The sequence below is a fragment of the Mirounga leonina genome, unplaced genomic scaffold (assembly GCF_011800145.1).
Source record: "Mirounga leonina isolate KUSES-001 unplaced genomic scaffold, KU_Mleo_1.0 Mir_204, whole genome shotgun sequence".
Classification (NCBI taxonomy): Eukaryota; Metazoa; Chordata; class Mammalia; order Carnivora; family Phocidae; genus Mirounga; species Mirounga leonina.
The window spans coordinates 7,342,041-7,359,233 of record NW_023270513.1 but is presented as its reverse complement, the minus strand read 5'-3'; the positions used below and the strand labels follow the sequence as shown (position 1 = coordinate 7,359,233).

General features: G+C 35.5%; 1 protein-coding gene across 6 annotated transcripts in view; it reads left to right on the top strand.

Annotated features, from left to right (window-relative positions):
* The window catches only part of ATRX (ATRX chromatin remodeler), a 309,544-nt gene that overhangs the window by 118,780 nt on the left and 173,571 nt on the right, over nucleotides 1-17,193 (top strand). For all 6 annotated transcript variants that reach the window (XM_035028787.1, XM_035028786.1, XM_035028789.1 and 3 more), the window contains 3 exons: nucleotides 5,551-5,684; nucleotides 6,162-6,338; nucleotides 13,074-13,167. In XM_035028787.1, the coding sequence (XP_034884678.1) occupies nucleotides 5,551-5,684; nucleotides 6,162-6,338; nucleotides 13,074-13,167 (405 nt within the window). The remainder of the gene's footprint in view (nucleotides 1-5,550; nucleotides 5,685-6,161; nucleotides 6,339-13,073; nucleotides 13,168-17,193) is intronic.

Genomic DNA, 17,193 nt, shown 5'->3' with positions numbered 1-17,193 from the left:
TCAGCAAGGAAATAAATATGATCAGTAGTGGTGATCTCTCTGCTTAAGGTTTAAACATTATATCTAGCCTTCCTTTCCTGTTCTCTGTTCTTTGGTGATATTGGGACTTTTAGAGAATGGAAAATAGCCCCCCCACCCCCATAAAGGGAGTTTGTATTTTCTAGTGTTAGCAAAAATTGATTCATTTTTCTGACTTAATATGTCTCCTTCGTCTTTAGCCTTGAAGTTTATAAATAAAAATGAGTCAATCCTGTTTTTATCTTTCAAGTATAAGAAAATATTAAACTAGTTCTTTAATATGATCAAATTTTCTAAATTTATATCAATGTTAATAAAATTTTTCTTGTTAAAATTTCCTCTAAAACTGCTTTGGATTTTGTATAAAATCAGAGAATGCACATTTTGTAATTTGAGTTTATTTAAACATTATAGCTTATATATAAATTGTTAATAAACTGTGGGTATTTCATAAGCCTTATTTCTACTTCTAAGATTTTTTTTAAAAAGTTACTTGATACTAATTTTCCTGGTACCCTCACTAAAAAGAAAACAGTGCTGTTTTTCATTAACTGCAAACATTGTAGGACATATGACTAACAAGTGTTTGAAACCATTGTTTAGCTTTTTGATTATTCACTTACATCATCATTATCTCATAAACTCCACCATTTTTGGGTACAGATCATAATGCCTTAGTCATTTTTTATAGAAGGTTCATATCAAGAATACTACTTTTGAACTAAGGAGTTAAAAAAATACTAATACAGATTTTGAAGATGAGGAATTAAATAGTAATTCTATGAAATATTTTTAGGTTTTTTTAAAACATTTTTAAAATTTAAATTCATTTAGTTAACATATAATGTATTATTGGTTTTAGAGGTACAGGCCTGTGATTCTTCAGTCTTATATAATAAATACCCAGTGCTCATTACATCACATGCCCTCCTTAGTGTCCATCAACCAGTTTGAAATACTTGTTTTTATTCCTAACCCTGAAGTATATAACATTTGTTAATGCCTCACACTTTATTAGAAGAATATGGGTTCACCATCTTGTTTTCACAAAAAGTTTTTAATATTCTTTGGCTGTAGTCATTTGAGTTATTTTACATATCAACATTTTGAATACGGTATGATATTTTAGCCTAGCATATACATATATACTTGTTTTGTGTCTCTAAAGGGTATGCATTTAAACCTATAATATTATTCCAGATTCTCTGTTTAAAAGAAAAAGAATTCTCTGTTTAAACTAATTCTATTGTCTATCTACACAAAATGTAAGCAGTTTTTAAAAAAATTTGTCATCTTTGTGCATGGATGCACCATAGTTTTTGGCCTTCTAAAATTGTATTTTTTATTTAGCAATTTTCTTCAAACCTGTTTTCAGAACCTCCTAAAAGATAAAACAGTAGATTATAGGGATATATCTGAGGTGGCCTGTCAAGTGCATTTTAGAGATGGAGCATACTGGACTAAAGATGTAACTTCTTAAAAAAAATTTTAAAAATTGAAGCGTCAATTCTTCCATTTCTAAATGCATATTTGGAAATCAATAAAATACAGTTATCTTTAAGAATGTGACTATAGTAGATTCACCAAGTACTCATAAGCATAGTAGTAGTGAATGAGTAGAGACTATAGCACTGGCATAGTAAAATTAGAGAATATTGGGATTCAGGATCTTAGGTGCTACTTCTCGCTTTGCCACTAACTAGCTTTGTTTCTTTGGCCACAACATTTTCCCTTGCTAAGCCTGTTTCTTCATCTGTAAAATGACAGTATTGGGACTCTAAGGTCCCTTTTTCTAGCTGTAAAATTTTGTGTTGCTTTTGTAATGGCTGTTTCTCTAAAACCTCCATGGTGCAACAGATCCCTCTCTTGATTGCTCCTATTTTAGAAATTTAATGTTTTGAATTATTGATTTATGTACCAGCAAGAGGTAGTTTACTTTCTTTCCCTGTTTGAGTGCTTACACAAGGAACATTATGCATTTCCTTTCTAGATAGGATCAGAATAACTAAAGGCTTTCTTGGCTTTCTCTCTCTCTCTCTCCCCCCCTCTCCCTCTCTCTCTCTCTCTTTTTCCTGCTTGGGTGTTTGTCTTTGTATTGTTGGGCTGATTCCTTATTTTATTTTTGCTTCCTTTTAGTAGATGAAGGTGTAAGGGGTAATAAGACATTATCTTGATATTATGTGCTTTAGATGCCTTAGCTTGTTTGGGTTTTGGGGTTCTATTATTCTCTCATGCACCATTTCCGATCATTGTTTTTTTGTGGGTTTTTACCCTTCCTCCCATATTGTTTTGCTTTCTCCCCCTCTCCCTTCCCTCCCTTTCAGGAAAATGGAGGAGTGGCTCCATTACTTCCAGCTCTGCCCAGGTTTTCTGCCACAGAGTGGCACAGCCTGTGTCTCTAATGCTTCTGATAGAGTCGTGACTGCTTTGGATGCTACACCTGCCCCAAGATGTAATATTGAGCATTGAGATTCCAGGGGGGCAGTACCTTGTTGCCTGGATGATTTTCTCAGAAACGTCCTGGAAAGCCTCAAGAAAGGAAACTTCAGAGCAAACAGAAATCAACTAGGGATCATGACTATACATCCATCACATGCATACCAGCACGGGTCCAGCCGAGGCCTCCAAAATGATGCTTTGCCAGCCTCAGCTGGTTCTCGAGTGATGATGTCCTTGAAGTCTCTGTGGCCCGTGACTCAAGAGTTAAGGTAGTGGAGTTTCCCTTAAAGCATCTCACAGCAGGCTTTGTAGATGGGACACATCTCACCTCAACATGTTTGCTGACTACTCAGGTTGAAGGTCAGCCTCAGCCCTTAGGTCCTTCAAATTAAGTTCTAACTTTGAGGTGTAGGTTATGTGGTAGGCTAGGTTTATGATACAGCGTGTCTTTGACATAGTGGACTTGAGCCATCAGTCATGCAAAATGATTTAACTTTATTCTTTTTAGGGCTTAATATACATGGCTATACATTAGGTTTTCCATTGGTCAAAAGGTGTTAGAGGGTAAATCTAAACCATCTTAGGGAGGTAAAGCTAAGGGAATCTCCATCACTCTGTATGTAACTTTTCAGTTTGGAGAAAAATGACCATTCTCTGAATTTTGTAATTTTTTTCCTACTTCTAAAGTGATTGTGATTGTTCTATATATTATGTTCTTAATGAAGGTTGTTGATTGATAAATCATGTAATTTTTCAGTGTATGGATCTCGTATAATTTTCCATGATTTATTATGTAATTTCACAGTTGATATAAAATTGTATCTTATTTTCTCATGTGTATCATATTTCTCAGTTTTTTCATGACAGTCTAGAACTTGAGTATGAGTTAGGTAGGTTTACATATTATGACCTTCCATTTAGTAGACATATTCTTAGGAGTCTAGAGTTTGAAAGAAGACAAATTTTATGGTTTCTTAAAATTAACCAAGTCTTTACAGATAACATAGAATTTTAGACTTTTTTTGAACTTGTAAATACAAACTGAAATCAGGTGATTGAAGTAACCTTTAGTGTAACTAAATTAGTACTTGTGTTTTTATTGGTTATTATTGTACTACCTAAATGGTTATATAAGATCTTGTAACTGCAAGTGAACTATGTTTTTCTATTTGCAATCTGTTATTCAACACTTTACATTTATATGTGTGTGTGTGTATACACACACACACATTCCAAAACAGTGGTTTTACCCAAATTGGTTCAAGAAAGTTTCTCCTTGTCCATGGGAAATGACAAATGTAGTGTGTATTAAAGATGATTTTAGAGAGTTTTTCTAGGCAGATACTTTTATTAAATTTAAAGAACCACCCTTCATTCTGAAACTGTTTCCTAATTTGTGGAGGGTGTGTTGAAATAGTCTATTTTTATAAAATGGTGAAAATAAACAGTTTTGGCTTTAAATTTTTATTCTTGGCAAAATGAGAAGTTGACAATCCTATATTATTCTCCACTTAAAAAAGTTTACTGTGTACAATCCAAGTCAGCAAACCACTGATCTAGAAATGTAATAACAACACTTTATAGCTCAACTCCAGTAGGATTTAAATTGGAGTGATCTAATCTTCACTTTATTGAAACACAAATCAGATAAAAAACCCTCAAAAAAGCAAACTCATCTGTGGTTTCCTTTAGCACTTGGTAACTCTCTGTGTTGTCTAAATATTTCTAATCTGTCTGTTTAGGGAAGGAAGCACCAAAGGCTTAAATATAAGTATTAATGAAGTGATCACCTATTTTGCTTCAGTCTGTTTTGGTGCCTTTGCCTATATATCTTTGTATAAAACTAGTATTGAACAGTCTGCCTTTCAAATAAAATTACCAAGGCATTAACATCTTCTACCATTGAGTGAATCTTGATTGAAATGTGAGTGTATGTTAAGAAATCTAAAGAAGGGTTTCAAATCCAAAAATAACAGAAGTTCCATAATTCCAGCTGTAAGTTTTTGACTGAGCTAGAGAGTTAATCTTGATTGCAGAGTGGATGTTTATCCCATAAGAGTTAGTATTAGTTCATGGGAAACTGAGAATCATGCTGCCTTCGTTTTGAACCTTTCTATAAGGTATTCCTTTGTTACTGTCATTTATAAATTTATATCACAAAGACACTCCAGGTGCAAAACACCTCCTCTTATACAAAAGCTGCGTGATTGCTTTTATTTTACATTTTCAGATGTTTTCCTTTAGCGTAAACATGGAAATTTATTAGGATTATATTTTATTTTAACATAAGATGGCATTAAAGAAGTATCTTCTCATGCTTTTAGTAGTTGATTTTTCCATTAACAAATTGGTCTTTGAGGAACATCTTGAGAAATTTTGGTATGAGTGAGGCTACTGCACTGTCTACTTCTTTGGAAAGTGAAGATTCATTTATGGTATTTTGTGTTCTTTTACCATGTGTATAATTAATAGCACTCATGTCCCTTCTCTTATCTGCCCTAGTTTGAATATTATTAGGGATTTCTGATTGCTTCAATACTTAGTATATGGTATATGCTTTCGTTTCATTTACAGAATTTATGAATTAAATTGAAATTTAAGTGCCAGAAATATTATTCACTAGTTTGAGGCACTGTTTGATAAGAAAGTGCCTCAACCTTGATTTTCTAAGAATATGTTTTGCTTTGAATAGTCTTCTCATGTGGAGTTTTGTCTTGGAATGCCATTTGTCTGAATAAGTTGATTTATTATGTGGGCCTATCTGATATTGTAGTTGTTGGATGATGGCAGCAGAGCAAATATAGGATTGGAAGATTATGCAGCATGAAATTGCAATTGGTCAAAATAGTAGAAATGTCCCTCAGATTTTGAAATAAATTGCAGAAGTATTTAGAATTGGAAAAAAAAATCAGTGCTAAGAGCATTTTCAAAAGTTTTGCTTGGTAGCTTAGGTGAAAACATGGTTTTGGTAGTCTTTTATTGACAGTATAAAATCTTTTTGCACATTTATTTCTATTTTGATAGAAGTTTTTAAAAAATTTGTTACACTTCACCACCAAATATATAGTTTTTTTTACTGTCTTTTTACTCAAGAATTGCCAAGAAGATGCTTTTAGAAGAAATTAAAGCCAATCTTTCCTCTGATGAGGATGGATCTTCAGATGATGAGCCAGAAGAAGGGAAAAAAAGAACTGGAAAACACAATGAAGAAAACCCAGGAGATGAGGGTGAGCTTCAAAGAGAAGTGTAGGATGTCATAACTTGATTGTTTGATCAGTTCAGTCTTTGAGGACTATCTGACCATGAAATTTCATAATACATGTATTTGGAGTTTATTAAGATATTTAAAACTTTACTACTACTTTGACTCCTTTTGAGTATCTGGTAATAATTGTGCACGTTTTGTCAGTTATTGCCAATAAACAGATGATTTCTAAAGCAAAATATTTTTTACCTTTTAAAAAATCTACAAGTGATATTTAGATTTAAAAAATCTATTGGTGATATTTAATCAGTATTTAATCATAGTAATAGATCAAGTCTGATGTATGAGGTTGCCTGGTATTACCAGTGATATCAAAGTAAGTGCAAGCTCTGATCTTTTTCATTAAATCTTGATAATTTTCAACAAACAAAATAGTTTTATAAAACATTTTAAAGGAAAAAAAGTCTGAAGGCTTTACTGATTCATTTTCTCCATTTAGAAGCAAAAAATCAAGTCAATTCTGAATCAGATTCAGATTCTGAAGAATCTAAGAAGCCAAGATACAGACATAGGCTTTTGAGGCACAAACTCACTGTGAGTGATGGAGAATCTGGAGAAGAAAAAAAGATGAAGCCTAAAGAACACAAAGAAGCCAAAGGCAGAAATAGAAGGAAAGGTAAGACATTTTAATTCTGAATGTAAGGAATATACTGGGTTTTAAGAGAGGGAGGGGGTGCCTGGGTGGCTCAGTCAGTTAAGCATCTGTCTTTGGCTCAGATCATGATCCTGGAGTCCCAGGATCAAGTCCCGCATCAGGCTCCCTGCCCAGCAGGGTGTCTGCTTCTCCCTCTGACCCTCCCCCCTCCTGTGCTTTCTCTCTCTCTCTCAAATAAGTAAATCTTTTAAAAAAAGAGAGGGAGGGAGAGAGAAAGAGGAGGACGGGAGAGGGAGAAGGAGAGAGAAAATCCCAAGCAGGCGCCATGCTCAGTGTGGAGCCCGACGTGGGGCTTGATCTCTCAACCCTGCGATCATGACCTGAGCTGAAATCAAAAGTCAGACACTTAACTGACTGAGCCACCCAGGTGCCCAGGGAAGATATTGGTTTTATAAACTAATTATAGTAATGAAATTTAAATATACCTGGACCAGCTATATTAAATGAATATCAGCACACTGGTAACAGTTGTTCTCTTACATGAGAGTGAAATAAAGAATTTAGAGTGGGAAGAGAACCGAGAAACTTGAGAGATGACACAAAGAATATTTTTAACCTTTAGTAGTCATACACACTTAGATTAAAAAGATAAATATGACAATAAATAAGATATACTTAAGGGCTATGTAGACTATACGATTGCTTATAACTGCAGGAAGAAATAATGCTTTCCTAAGGAAGGATAGAAGATGCAATTAATTTGGGTGGATTTATTATATGCAAAGCTTGTATGTAGTCAGATTAAATTTTCATTATATTAAAAGTCTGAATCCTTCTGCATTGAGTGCTTACCTATTTCCAGCATCATGGTAAACACTGAGAATACAAAAATGAATAACAAAATCATTGTCTTGTATGGTGGTTTTCAGCCTGGCTACACATGTGGATTATTTGGGGGATTTTGAAATATACATATGACAGGACTCCATCCCAAGCCAATTACAGCATAATTGGTGGTGGTGAGACCTAGGTATCCATGTATTTTATAAAGCACCTCTGACATGATTCTGATATGTAGCCAGGATTGGCGTCAGTAGTTTTGTAAGAATTATTGACATTAATATTATATGAAATTATAGCACTGTGAGGGATGTCTTCTATAACAGAGGTATTGTATAGTGTGGCACAAAGGAAGATTTCTTTAGCTTCTTGGGGGATGGCAGTTATCCCCAGAGACGACTTCACAAAGATGAAGAGTTTCACTCAGCAGACCAAGTTGTAATTGAGGAGCAGGTAGATGTGAAGATTTATAATATAAACGGGGGAAAAGCTTTAGAAGCCTCTGCAAAATGTTTGGCACATGGTGGACAGGATACAGTTAACATGGTATAGCTGGACTATAGGAGGGAATAGGGAAAGTAACAACAGGAAATGAAGCTGGGGGAAGACAGACACCAAGTGTGGGAGACACTTGTAAGCTTTTGTTTCTCAAACTGGAGTACTTGGCAGTGGACCCATGGGTACATGAGGCTGTAGACTAAACATTGCACACCTCTTTGGTGTGCCCATTTTACTTGAACATTGGGGGAGAGCATTCTTTAAGTAATCACAAGTATATGGAAAAATTAAATGTGAAATTTTCTTGAACATTTTGGCTAACAAAATGTTCAGAGAAACTTTGGTTTCTTGGGGCAGATTCTGAAAACTTTACTGCCAAACTCCTGGAGGGCAAATAAACTCTTTTTTGCCACTAGGAACAGGAAAACATTTTTGAAAGTGGCTGAGAAGTACAGTAGGCTCTATAGGCTGGAGAGCCGTAGAAAGTTCCCTTTATTTTTTAATTTTAAAAAGTATTTCTATTTTTTATTTTTTTGAATTGTAGCTGTATTGAGATATAATTCACAAACCATACAGTTTGCCTGTTTACAGTGTACAATTTAACTGTTTTTAGTATATTCACAGAGGAATACCACCACTTTTTAAAACAACTTTGGTGTATACTATACATACAGACAAGGACACATTTTATAAGCAGACATCTTGATGAACATGTATGGCACAGGACATTCATTACTAGTACTCATGAATCACAGCCTCAGCCCAACCACTCATTGTTTCCATTGAGATTTTAACCAAGAATGTAATATGACCAGATTAGTTGCCTGTTATTCTGTGATACTCAGAGCTTAGATTTGCATCTGTTTGGAGGATACTGCTATAGTTGATACCAGGTGCGGTTGTTGAAGAGGAGAATTGACTTTGGTCATATAGAGACTGAATTGTTAGCTCTTGTTAACTGATGTGAAAGAGAGAAGTCTGGGATGACTGTCAGGTGTTTGGAGTTTTCATGGTATATGTATAATATGACAAAAGTAATGAGATGGCCTAGTAGAGCCTGTAATGTGCAGATGAAGGGCTAAGGAAAGAATCTTGGAATCCTGAATATTTAAAGGGCTGTTGAGCAGCAGTTATTCATTAAAGAGGAAGAGGATGGCTTCCCCCCATGCCCATATACTTAATATGTCAAGGACATTTTCCTATCAATAAATAACTAATAATACATCATTTTGTGAATGCTTAATTTACAGATTTCCTTGCAGCATGACTACAAGCTTGTCTTTCAGATTCTATAAAGAACTGAGCAATTTAAGCAGGTTACATAACTTAACATGATTCCTGTGCATCTTCAACAAAAGGGGAAATACTGATTTTGCCTCTGAGGGCTCAGTTCAGAATATAGAGTCCTTTAGTAGGCAGAGTTATATTTGAAATATTTTATTAAAATGTAAGTTTTTTGTGACCTGACCTGTGTCCACTGGCCTCTTCTGTGGGTAATTTATTACCCAAGTGTCTTTTTTTTTCCTTAAGATTTTATTTATTTATTTGACAGAAACAGAGATAGCGAGAGCAGGAACACAAGCAGGGGGAGTGGGAGAGGAAGAAGCAGGCTTCACGCCGAGCAGGGAGCCTAATGTGGGACTCCAGCCCAGCACCCTGGGATCATGACGTGAGCCGAAGGCGGATGCTTAACGACGGAGCCACCCAGGCGCCCTACCCAAGTGTTTTTTCATTTGTTTGTGAAAGACGGAGTAAACCAAAATCCCATCATATTTATGTTTCTAATATGGATTATGATCATAGTGATTGATACTACATTTAAAGTTGCATGATTTTCCAAGTTTTGCAAACTCCTGATATGCCTGTGTTGTCTGGAAACTTAAGTTAGGCAGTGGGGAGAAATCAAGAGAGTAGCTGACTTAGTAAATCAAGGACAACATGTGAACTTACAGTTTCCACCTGAATTTGTAAAAGGTTATAATAATTATTTTGGTGATAATTTTAAAAATGTAATTATTGCCTTTATATTAGATGATATTAAATTGATGTGTTTTTTTTAACGATTTTATTTATTTGAGAGAGTGAGAGAGAGCACTAGAATGGGGTGAGGGGCAGAGGGAGAAGCAGACTCTGCTGAGCAGGGAGCCTGATGCGATGTGGGGCTCGATCCTGGGACTCCAGGATCATGACCTGAGCCGAAGGCAGATACCTAACCGACTGAGCCACCCAAGTGCCCCTGATATTATTTTTCTAAGTGTGGTAATGTTACTTAGTTATATAGGACAGTATCCTTATGTTTAAGGGTAAAGTGTCATGATATCTGCACTTAAATTCAAATGGTTCAGTATAAAAAAGTGTGCGTGTATAGAGAGCGAGCAAGCAAATGTGATAAACTTAACAGTAAGTAAATTGTAGGGATGTAGAAGGGAGAAGGGATGTAGATGTTCATTCAGTAATTCTCTCAAATTTTTGGTAGGTTTGAAAATTTTCAAAATAAAGTGATGAAAAATTAATAATAGGTTTAGATTTTTACTTTTTTTAAAAAAAGATTTTATTTATTTTTGTGAGAGAGAGAGCGTGTGAGAGAGAGCATGAGTTGGGGGAGAGGCAGATGGAGAGGGAGAGACAGACTCCCCGCTGAACAGGGAGCTCAATGCAGGGCTCGAACCCAGGACCTTAGGATCATGAACTGAGCTGAAGGCATACGCTTAACCGATTGAACCACCCAGGCGCCCCTAGAATTCTACTCAATCAAAGGATTTGTATGTATGTGCATGTGGGCCTGTGTGCTCCCCCACGTTCTGAGTTGCTTAGTTCTTTTATTATTATTACTATTATTATTATTATTATTATTATTATTATTATTATTTATTTTTATTGTGGTATAATACAACATAAAATTTTAACCATTTTAACCATTTTTAATTGTACAATTTAGTGACATTAGGTATATTCATATTGTTGTACAACAATCAACACTCTGTCTTCACAACTGTTACGTCATCCCAAACTGACACTCTTTAAACAGTAACTCCTTATTCCCGTCTCCCCCAATAGCAATTCTTTACTTACGTTAGCCTGTTTTTTTTTATTTTTATTTATTTATTTTTTTTGGATAGAACAGACATTAGATTCTGATCTCAGGTCATGATCTTTAACAATTTTTTTTTTATTATGTTCAGTTAGCCAACATTTAGTACATCATTTATTTTTGATGTAGTGTTCAGTGATTCATTAGTCATGTATAACACCCAGTGCTCATCACATCACATACCCTCCTTAATACCCATCATCTGGTTACCCCACTCCCACCCCCCTCCCTTCTGTAACCACCCTCAGTTTGTTTCCCGGAGTCCAGAGTCTCTCATGTTTTGTCTCCCTCTCTGATTCTTCCCATTCAGCAATTTTTTTTTTGAAATTTTAGGTTTAAAGAAATGTAAAAATAGTACAGAGTTCCTATATACCTTCTACCCAGCTTCCCTAATTTAACTCTTTAAACTTACTATATAACTCTTTAAACTTACTATTTAACTCTTTAAACTTACTATATAACTAAAACCAGGAAATTAACATTGATACAATGCTAATTAGTTAAACTAGGGGTTGGCTAACTATACCTGAAGGCTATACCTGAACCGCATTATACTTACTCACTGTTCTCATGTGTTTATAGTGGCAGAGTTGAGTAGAGATAAGTAGTTGCAACAGAGACCATATAGCCTACAAAACTGAAAATATTTACCATCAGACTTCTCACATAAAATGTTTTCTGACCTCTGAAGTAAACTATAGATCTTATTTGCTTATTATTAGTTTTTCCACTAATGTCTTTTCTGCTCCAGAATCCAATGTAGGATGCCACATTGCTTTTAGTTGTGATGTCTCCTTAATCTATTCCAATCTGTGACAGTTTCTCCTTTTCTTTCATGATCTTGACACTTTTGAAGAGTATTGATCAGTTATTTTCTAGACTGGCCATCTATATGTATTTGTCTAATGTTTTCTTATGATTGGATTGAGGTTATTATTGCATTTTGACAAGAGTACCACAAAAGTGATATTTAATCTTTCTCAGTATATCATACACCAAGGTTATATGACAGTTATTACTGGTAATATTAATATTGATTGCTTTGTTCATTTGGGGTCTGCTGGGTTTTTCCACTGCAGAAATATCTCTTTTTCTATTCACGTTGAATTAATACCTTGTGGAGAGAGACTATTCAAATACCCTGTTACTTATCATACTTCAGCCACTAATTCTAACATTCATCTTGCCTGAAGCAATTACTGTGATGTTTATCTAGCTGTGATTTTCTAATTCTTTCATTACTTATACAATAGTAATCGTAAGAAAGGGCTGTTTGCATTATTTATTTATCCCATTACTTATGTTAATATGGATTTATAGATATTTTATTCTGAGAGTTGTAATCCAGTTGTTCATTTTGTCGCTCAGATTGTTTCAGCTTTGGCTATTGGAAGCTCCTTCAAGTTGGATCACATGTCCTTTTAATATACCCCCATAATGTTTTGAGCACTGCTTTACTTTCTGGTACCACAAGATATTTCAGGCTTATCTTGTATTTTCCCTGGCTGGCTTCCTCTGGCCAGAAAGATGGGTATTGTCCTAGGGTTTTAGATACCTGTGTCATAGTGGCACTTTTGGTACAGAAAAAAAGTTTTGAGAGAAAAATAAAATTGGGGATTCCCTTTATTTTCATGATTTGCAGGGCCCAGGTCCCTTTTCTCAGTGCTGTGGCTAGAAATGGGGTTCTCCCAGTTTGACCGTCAGCACCCTCTGCATGGTTTTGGAATTCAGCCTGCCTTCTTGTTGAAACCAGGAAGAAAGGAGGGGAAAAAAAACCAATGACACTCACAGTCAATGCCCTAACCCCAATTTTATAGGGATCATTATTCAGGTTTTTATTTCAGTTCCCAATCTGCTGACTATTATTTCCTTTTCATAGTGCTTAGGCCACTTCTTTATGTATTCTGTTCATAGTTTCTAGTTGTCATAAATGGCAGAAGAGTCTTTATTTGCCCTTACTCCATCTTGGTCAGCCTACTTCAGCTTGTTTTGAATAACCAGAATTCTTTTTACTCACCTTTGGTAATAATGAATTTATTTTATTGATAGTTAAATTCTCATTTTGTTAATTCATACACAATTAATACTTATATTTCAATATAGAACCATAATTTTATAACCATAGTTGGAATACATTTGAATTATTTTTATAAATACTATTTGAATTATTAACTGATCTAATCTGTATGATGTGTAATATCCACGAATGTATATACTATAGATAGTCTCACAGTGGTCCATGTTTTAATGTGAATGTATTGACAAATTTGGTGAATTGCATTTCTGTTGGGAAGTATTTAATAACTTAATATTTTTTTTTATTCAAGTGAGCAGTGAAGATTCTGAAGATTCTGATTTCCAGGAATCAGGAGTTAGTGAAGAAGTTAGTGAATCCGAAGATGAACAACGGCCCAGAACAAGGTAAATATTATATCACTTTTTCAAAAATTGTAAGAATTAATATGAATAACCATGCTTCAAGTTATTTGTAGAAAGGTTGCTGTTACCAATAAAGTAAAATATTTAATATTTTGATTTGATACTAATTGTGAAAAGTAAGAATACATATAAACATATATGGTTGAATTATGTGTTATAAACCAGGTGGGCTTTCAGTGTGCAAAAACACTCTTCACTGTACTTTTTGGTTGTTATGGGGGGATGCTATAGTGTAGTAAATAAGAGGCTATGTAGACAAACTACCTCCTGGCTTTACTATTTGCTCTTTGTATGAATATTCTGTGCTTCAGTTTCCTTGTCTTTAAAATGGGGATTACAATAGTACTTACCTTATTGATTATTATGGACATTGAATGGGTTTATAATATGCCTACTTGGCAAATAGTAAATGTTCCTGAATGTTAATTATTGGTCCTGGTAGTATACTAGTATTATAGTAATTAAGGTTTGTTTGTTCTCTTAATACACATAGCTACTGATCTAGATTAGTAGTTATTTAAAATTCTGCTTACTTCTTAGTGTAGTATTTTAGCTAATACTAACCATTCTAAGAATTTTTTTGTTTCCTCCAGAATATTGCATCTTGGTGTTTTGGCTAAGATCAAGTGTAGTTCCCCTAGAGTAGTATCTTTTTATAATTTATCAAATGGGCTGTTTGTGTTTGTGTGGATGTGGTATGTGTGTTAATACTTGTAAATTTTAAAACATTTGAGATCTTTTTAGATTAGCACTTACCAGGTTCTGCCTGGAATATAGCAACATATACATTGGGGAAATAACAATCTAGTTTGAGAACATTTTCACCACCACAGAAAGAAACCCTGTACCATTCTTCCTGCCCTCCATTCCCTGGCAAAAGCTAATCTACTTTGTATGTGGATTTGCCTATTCTGGACATTTTATATGATTGGTTTCATATAGTATTTTTTAAATTTTATTTATTTATTTATTTTATTTTATTATGTTATGTTAGTCACCATACAGTACATCATTAATTTTTGATGTGGTGATCCATGATCCATTGTTTTCGTATAACACCCAGTGCTCCATGCAGTACGTGCCCTCCTTAATACCCATCACCGGGCCAACCAATCCCCCCTCCCCCCTCCCCTCTAAAACCCTGTTTGTTTCTCAGAGTCCATAGTCTTTCATGGTTCATCTCTCCCTCCAAATCCCACCCCCCATTTTCCCTTCCTTCTCCTAATGTCCTCCATGCTATTCCTTATGTTCCACAAATAAGTGAAACCATATGATAATTGACTTTCTCTGCTTGACTTATTTCACTTAGCATAATCTCCTCCAGTCCCATCCATGTTGATGTAAAAGTTGGGTATTCATCCTTTCTGATGGCTGAGTCATGTTCCATTGTATATATGGACCACATCTTCTTTATCCATTCATCTGTTGAAGGGCATCTCGGCTCTTTCCACAGTTTGGCTATTGCGGACATTGCTGCTATGAACATTGGGGTGCATATGGCCCTTCTTTTCACTACATCTGTGTCTTTGGGGTAAATACCCAGGAGTGCAATTGCTGGGTCAGAGGGTACGTTTATTTTGAATTTTTTGAGGCACCTCCACACTGTTTTCCAAAGTGGCTGTACCAACTTGCATTCCCACCAACAGTGTAAGAGGGTTCCCCTTTCTCCACAACCTCTCCAACATGTGTTGTTTCTTACCTTGTCAATTTTTGCCATTCTAACTGATGTAAGATGATATCTCAGTGTGGTTTTGATTTGAATTTCCCTGATGGCTAATGATGATGAACATTTTTTCATGTGTCTGTTAGCCATTTGTATGTCTTCTTCAGAGAAGTGTCTTTTTGTATCTTCTGCCCATTTTTTCACTTATTTGTTTTTTGGGTGTTGAGTTTGAGAAGTTCTTTATAGATCTTGGATACCAGCCCTTTATAAACCAGCCCTTTATCTGTAGTGTCCTTTGCAAATCTCTTCTCCCATTCTGTGGGTGGCCTCTTTGTTTTGTTGACTGTTTCCTTTGCTGTGCAGAAGCTTTTTATCTTGATGAAGTCCCAAAAGTTCATTTTTGCTTTTGTTTCACTAGCTTTTGGAGATGTATCTTGAAAGAAGTTGCTGTGGCGGATGTCATAGAGGTTACTGCCTGTGTTCTCCTCTAGGATTTTGATGGATTCCTGTCTCACATTGAGGTCTTAATCCATTTTATGTTTATCTTTGTGAATGGTGTTAGAGAATGGTCGAGTTTCATTTTTCTGCATGTGGCTGTCCAATTTTCCCAGCACCATTTATTGAAGAGACTTTTTTTAAAAATATTTTATTTTTATTTATTTGAGAGAGAGAGAATGAGAGACAGAGAGCAAGAGAGGGAGGAGGGTCAGAGGGCAGTTGCCCAACCAGCTGAGCCACCCAGGCGCCCGATGAGGCTGTCTTTTTTCCATTGCATGTTTTTTCCTGCTTTGTCAAAGATTTTTTGACCATAGAGTTGAGGGTCCATATCTGGGCTCTCTCTTCTGTTCCATTGGTCTATATGTCTGTTTTTGTGCCAGTACCATGCTGTCTTGGTGATCACTGCTTTGTAATATAATAGCTTGAAATCGGGCAATGTGATGCCCCCAGCTTTGTTTTTCTTTTTCAACATCTCCTTGGCGATTCGGGGTCTTTCTGATTCCATACAAATTTTAGGATTGTTCGTTCCAGCACTTTGAAAAATGTCATTGGAATTTAGATCGAGATGGCATTGAAGGTATAGATTGCTCTGGGTAGCATAGACATTTTAACAATGTTTATTCTTCCGATGCATGAGCATGGAATATTTTTCCATCTTTTTGTGTCTTCCTCAATTTCTTTCATGAATGTTCTGTAGTCTCTAGAGTATAGATCCTTTACCTCTTTGGATAAGTTTATTCCGAGGTATCTTATGGTTTTTGGTGTTACTGTAAATGGAATAGTTTCTCTAATTTCTCTTTCTACAGTGGCATTGTTAGTGTATAAGAAAGCAGCTGATTGCTGTGCATTGATTTTGTGTTCTGCCACATTACTGAATTGCTGTATGAGTTCTAGTAATTTGGGGGTGGAGTCTTTTGGGTTTTCCACATAAAGTATCATGTCATCTGTGAAAAGAGAGAGTTTGACCTCTTCTTTGCCAATTTGAATACCTTTTATTTCTTTCTGTTGTCTAATTGCTGATGCTAGGACTTCTAGTCCTATGTTGAACAATAGTGGCTAGAGTGGGCATCCTTGATGTGTTCCTGATCTTAAGGGAAAGGCTCTCAGCTTTTCCCCATTGAGGATGATATGCACTGTGGGTTTTTCATAGATGGATTTTATGAACTTGAGGAATGTTCCCTCTATCCCTGTACTCTGAAGAGGTTTAATCAAGAAAGGATGTTGTATTTTGTCAAATGCTTTTTCTGCATCAATTGAGAGGACCTATGGTTCTTCTATCTCCTCTTATTAATGTGTTCTGTCACATTTATTGATTTGCAAATGTTGAACTACCCTTGCATCGTGGGGATAAATCCCACTTGGTCGTGGTGGATGATCCTTTTAATGTATTGTTGGATCCTATTAGCTAGGATTTTGTTGAGGATTTTGGAATCCATATTCATCAGGGATATCGGTCTGAGATTCTTTTTGATGGGGTCTTTACCTGGTTTGGGGATTAAGGTAATGCTGGCCTCATGGAATGAGCCTGGAAGCTTTCCTTCTGTTTCTGTGTTTTGAAACAGCTTCAGTGGAATAAGTATTATTTCTTCTTTGAGTGTTTGGTAGAGTTCCCCAGGGAATCCATCAGGCCTTGGACTCTTGTTTTTTGGGAGGTTTTTGATCACTGCTTCAATCTCATTACTGGTCATTGGCCTATTCAGGTTGTCAATTTCTTCCTGTTTCAGTCTTGGCAGCTTATAGGTTTCCAGGAAGGCCTCCATTTCATCCAGATTGCTCAGTTTATGGGCATAGAGTTGTTGATACTAATTTCTAATAATTGTTTCTATTTCCTTGGTGTTAGTCGTGAT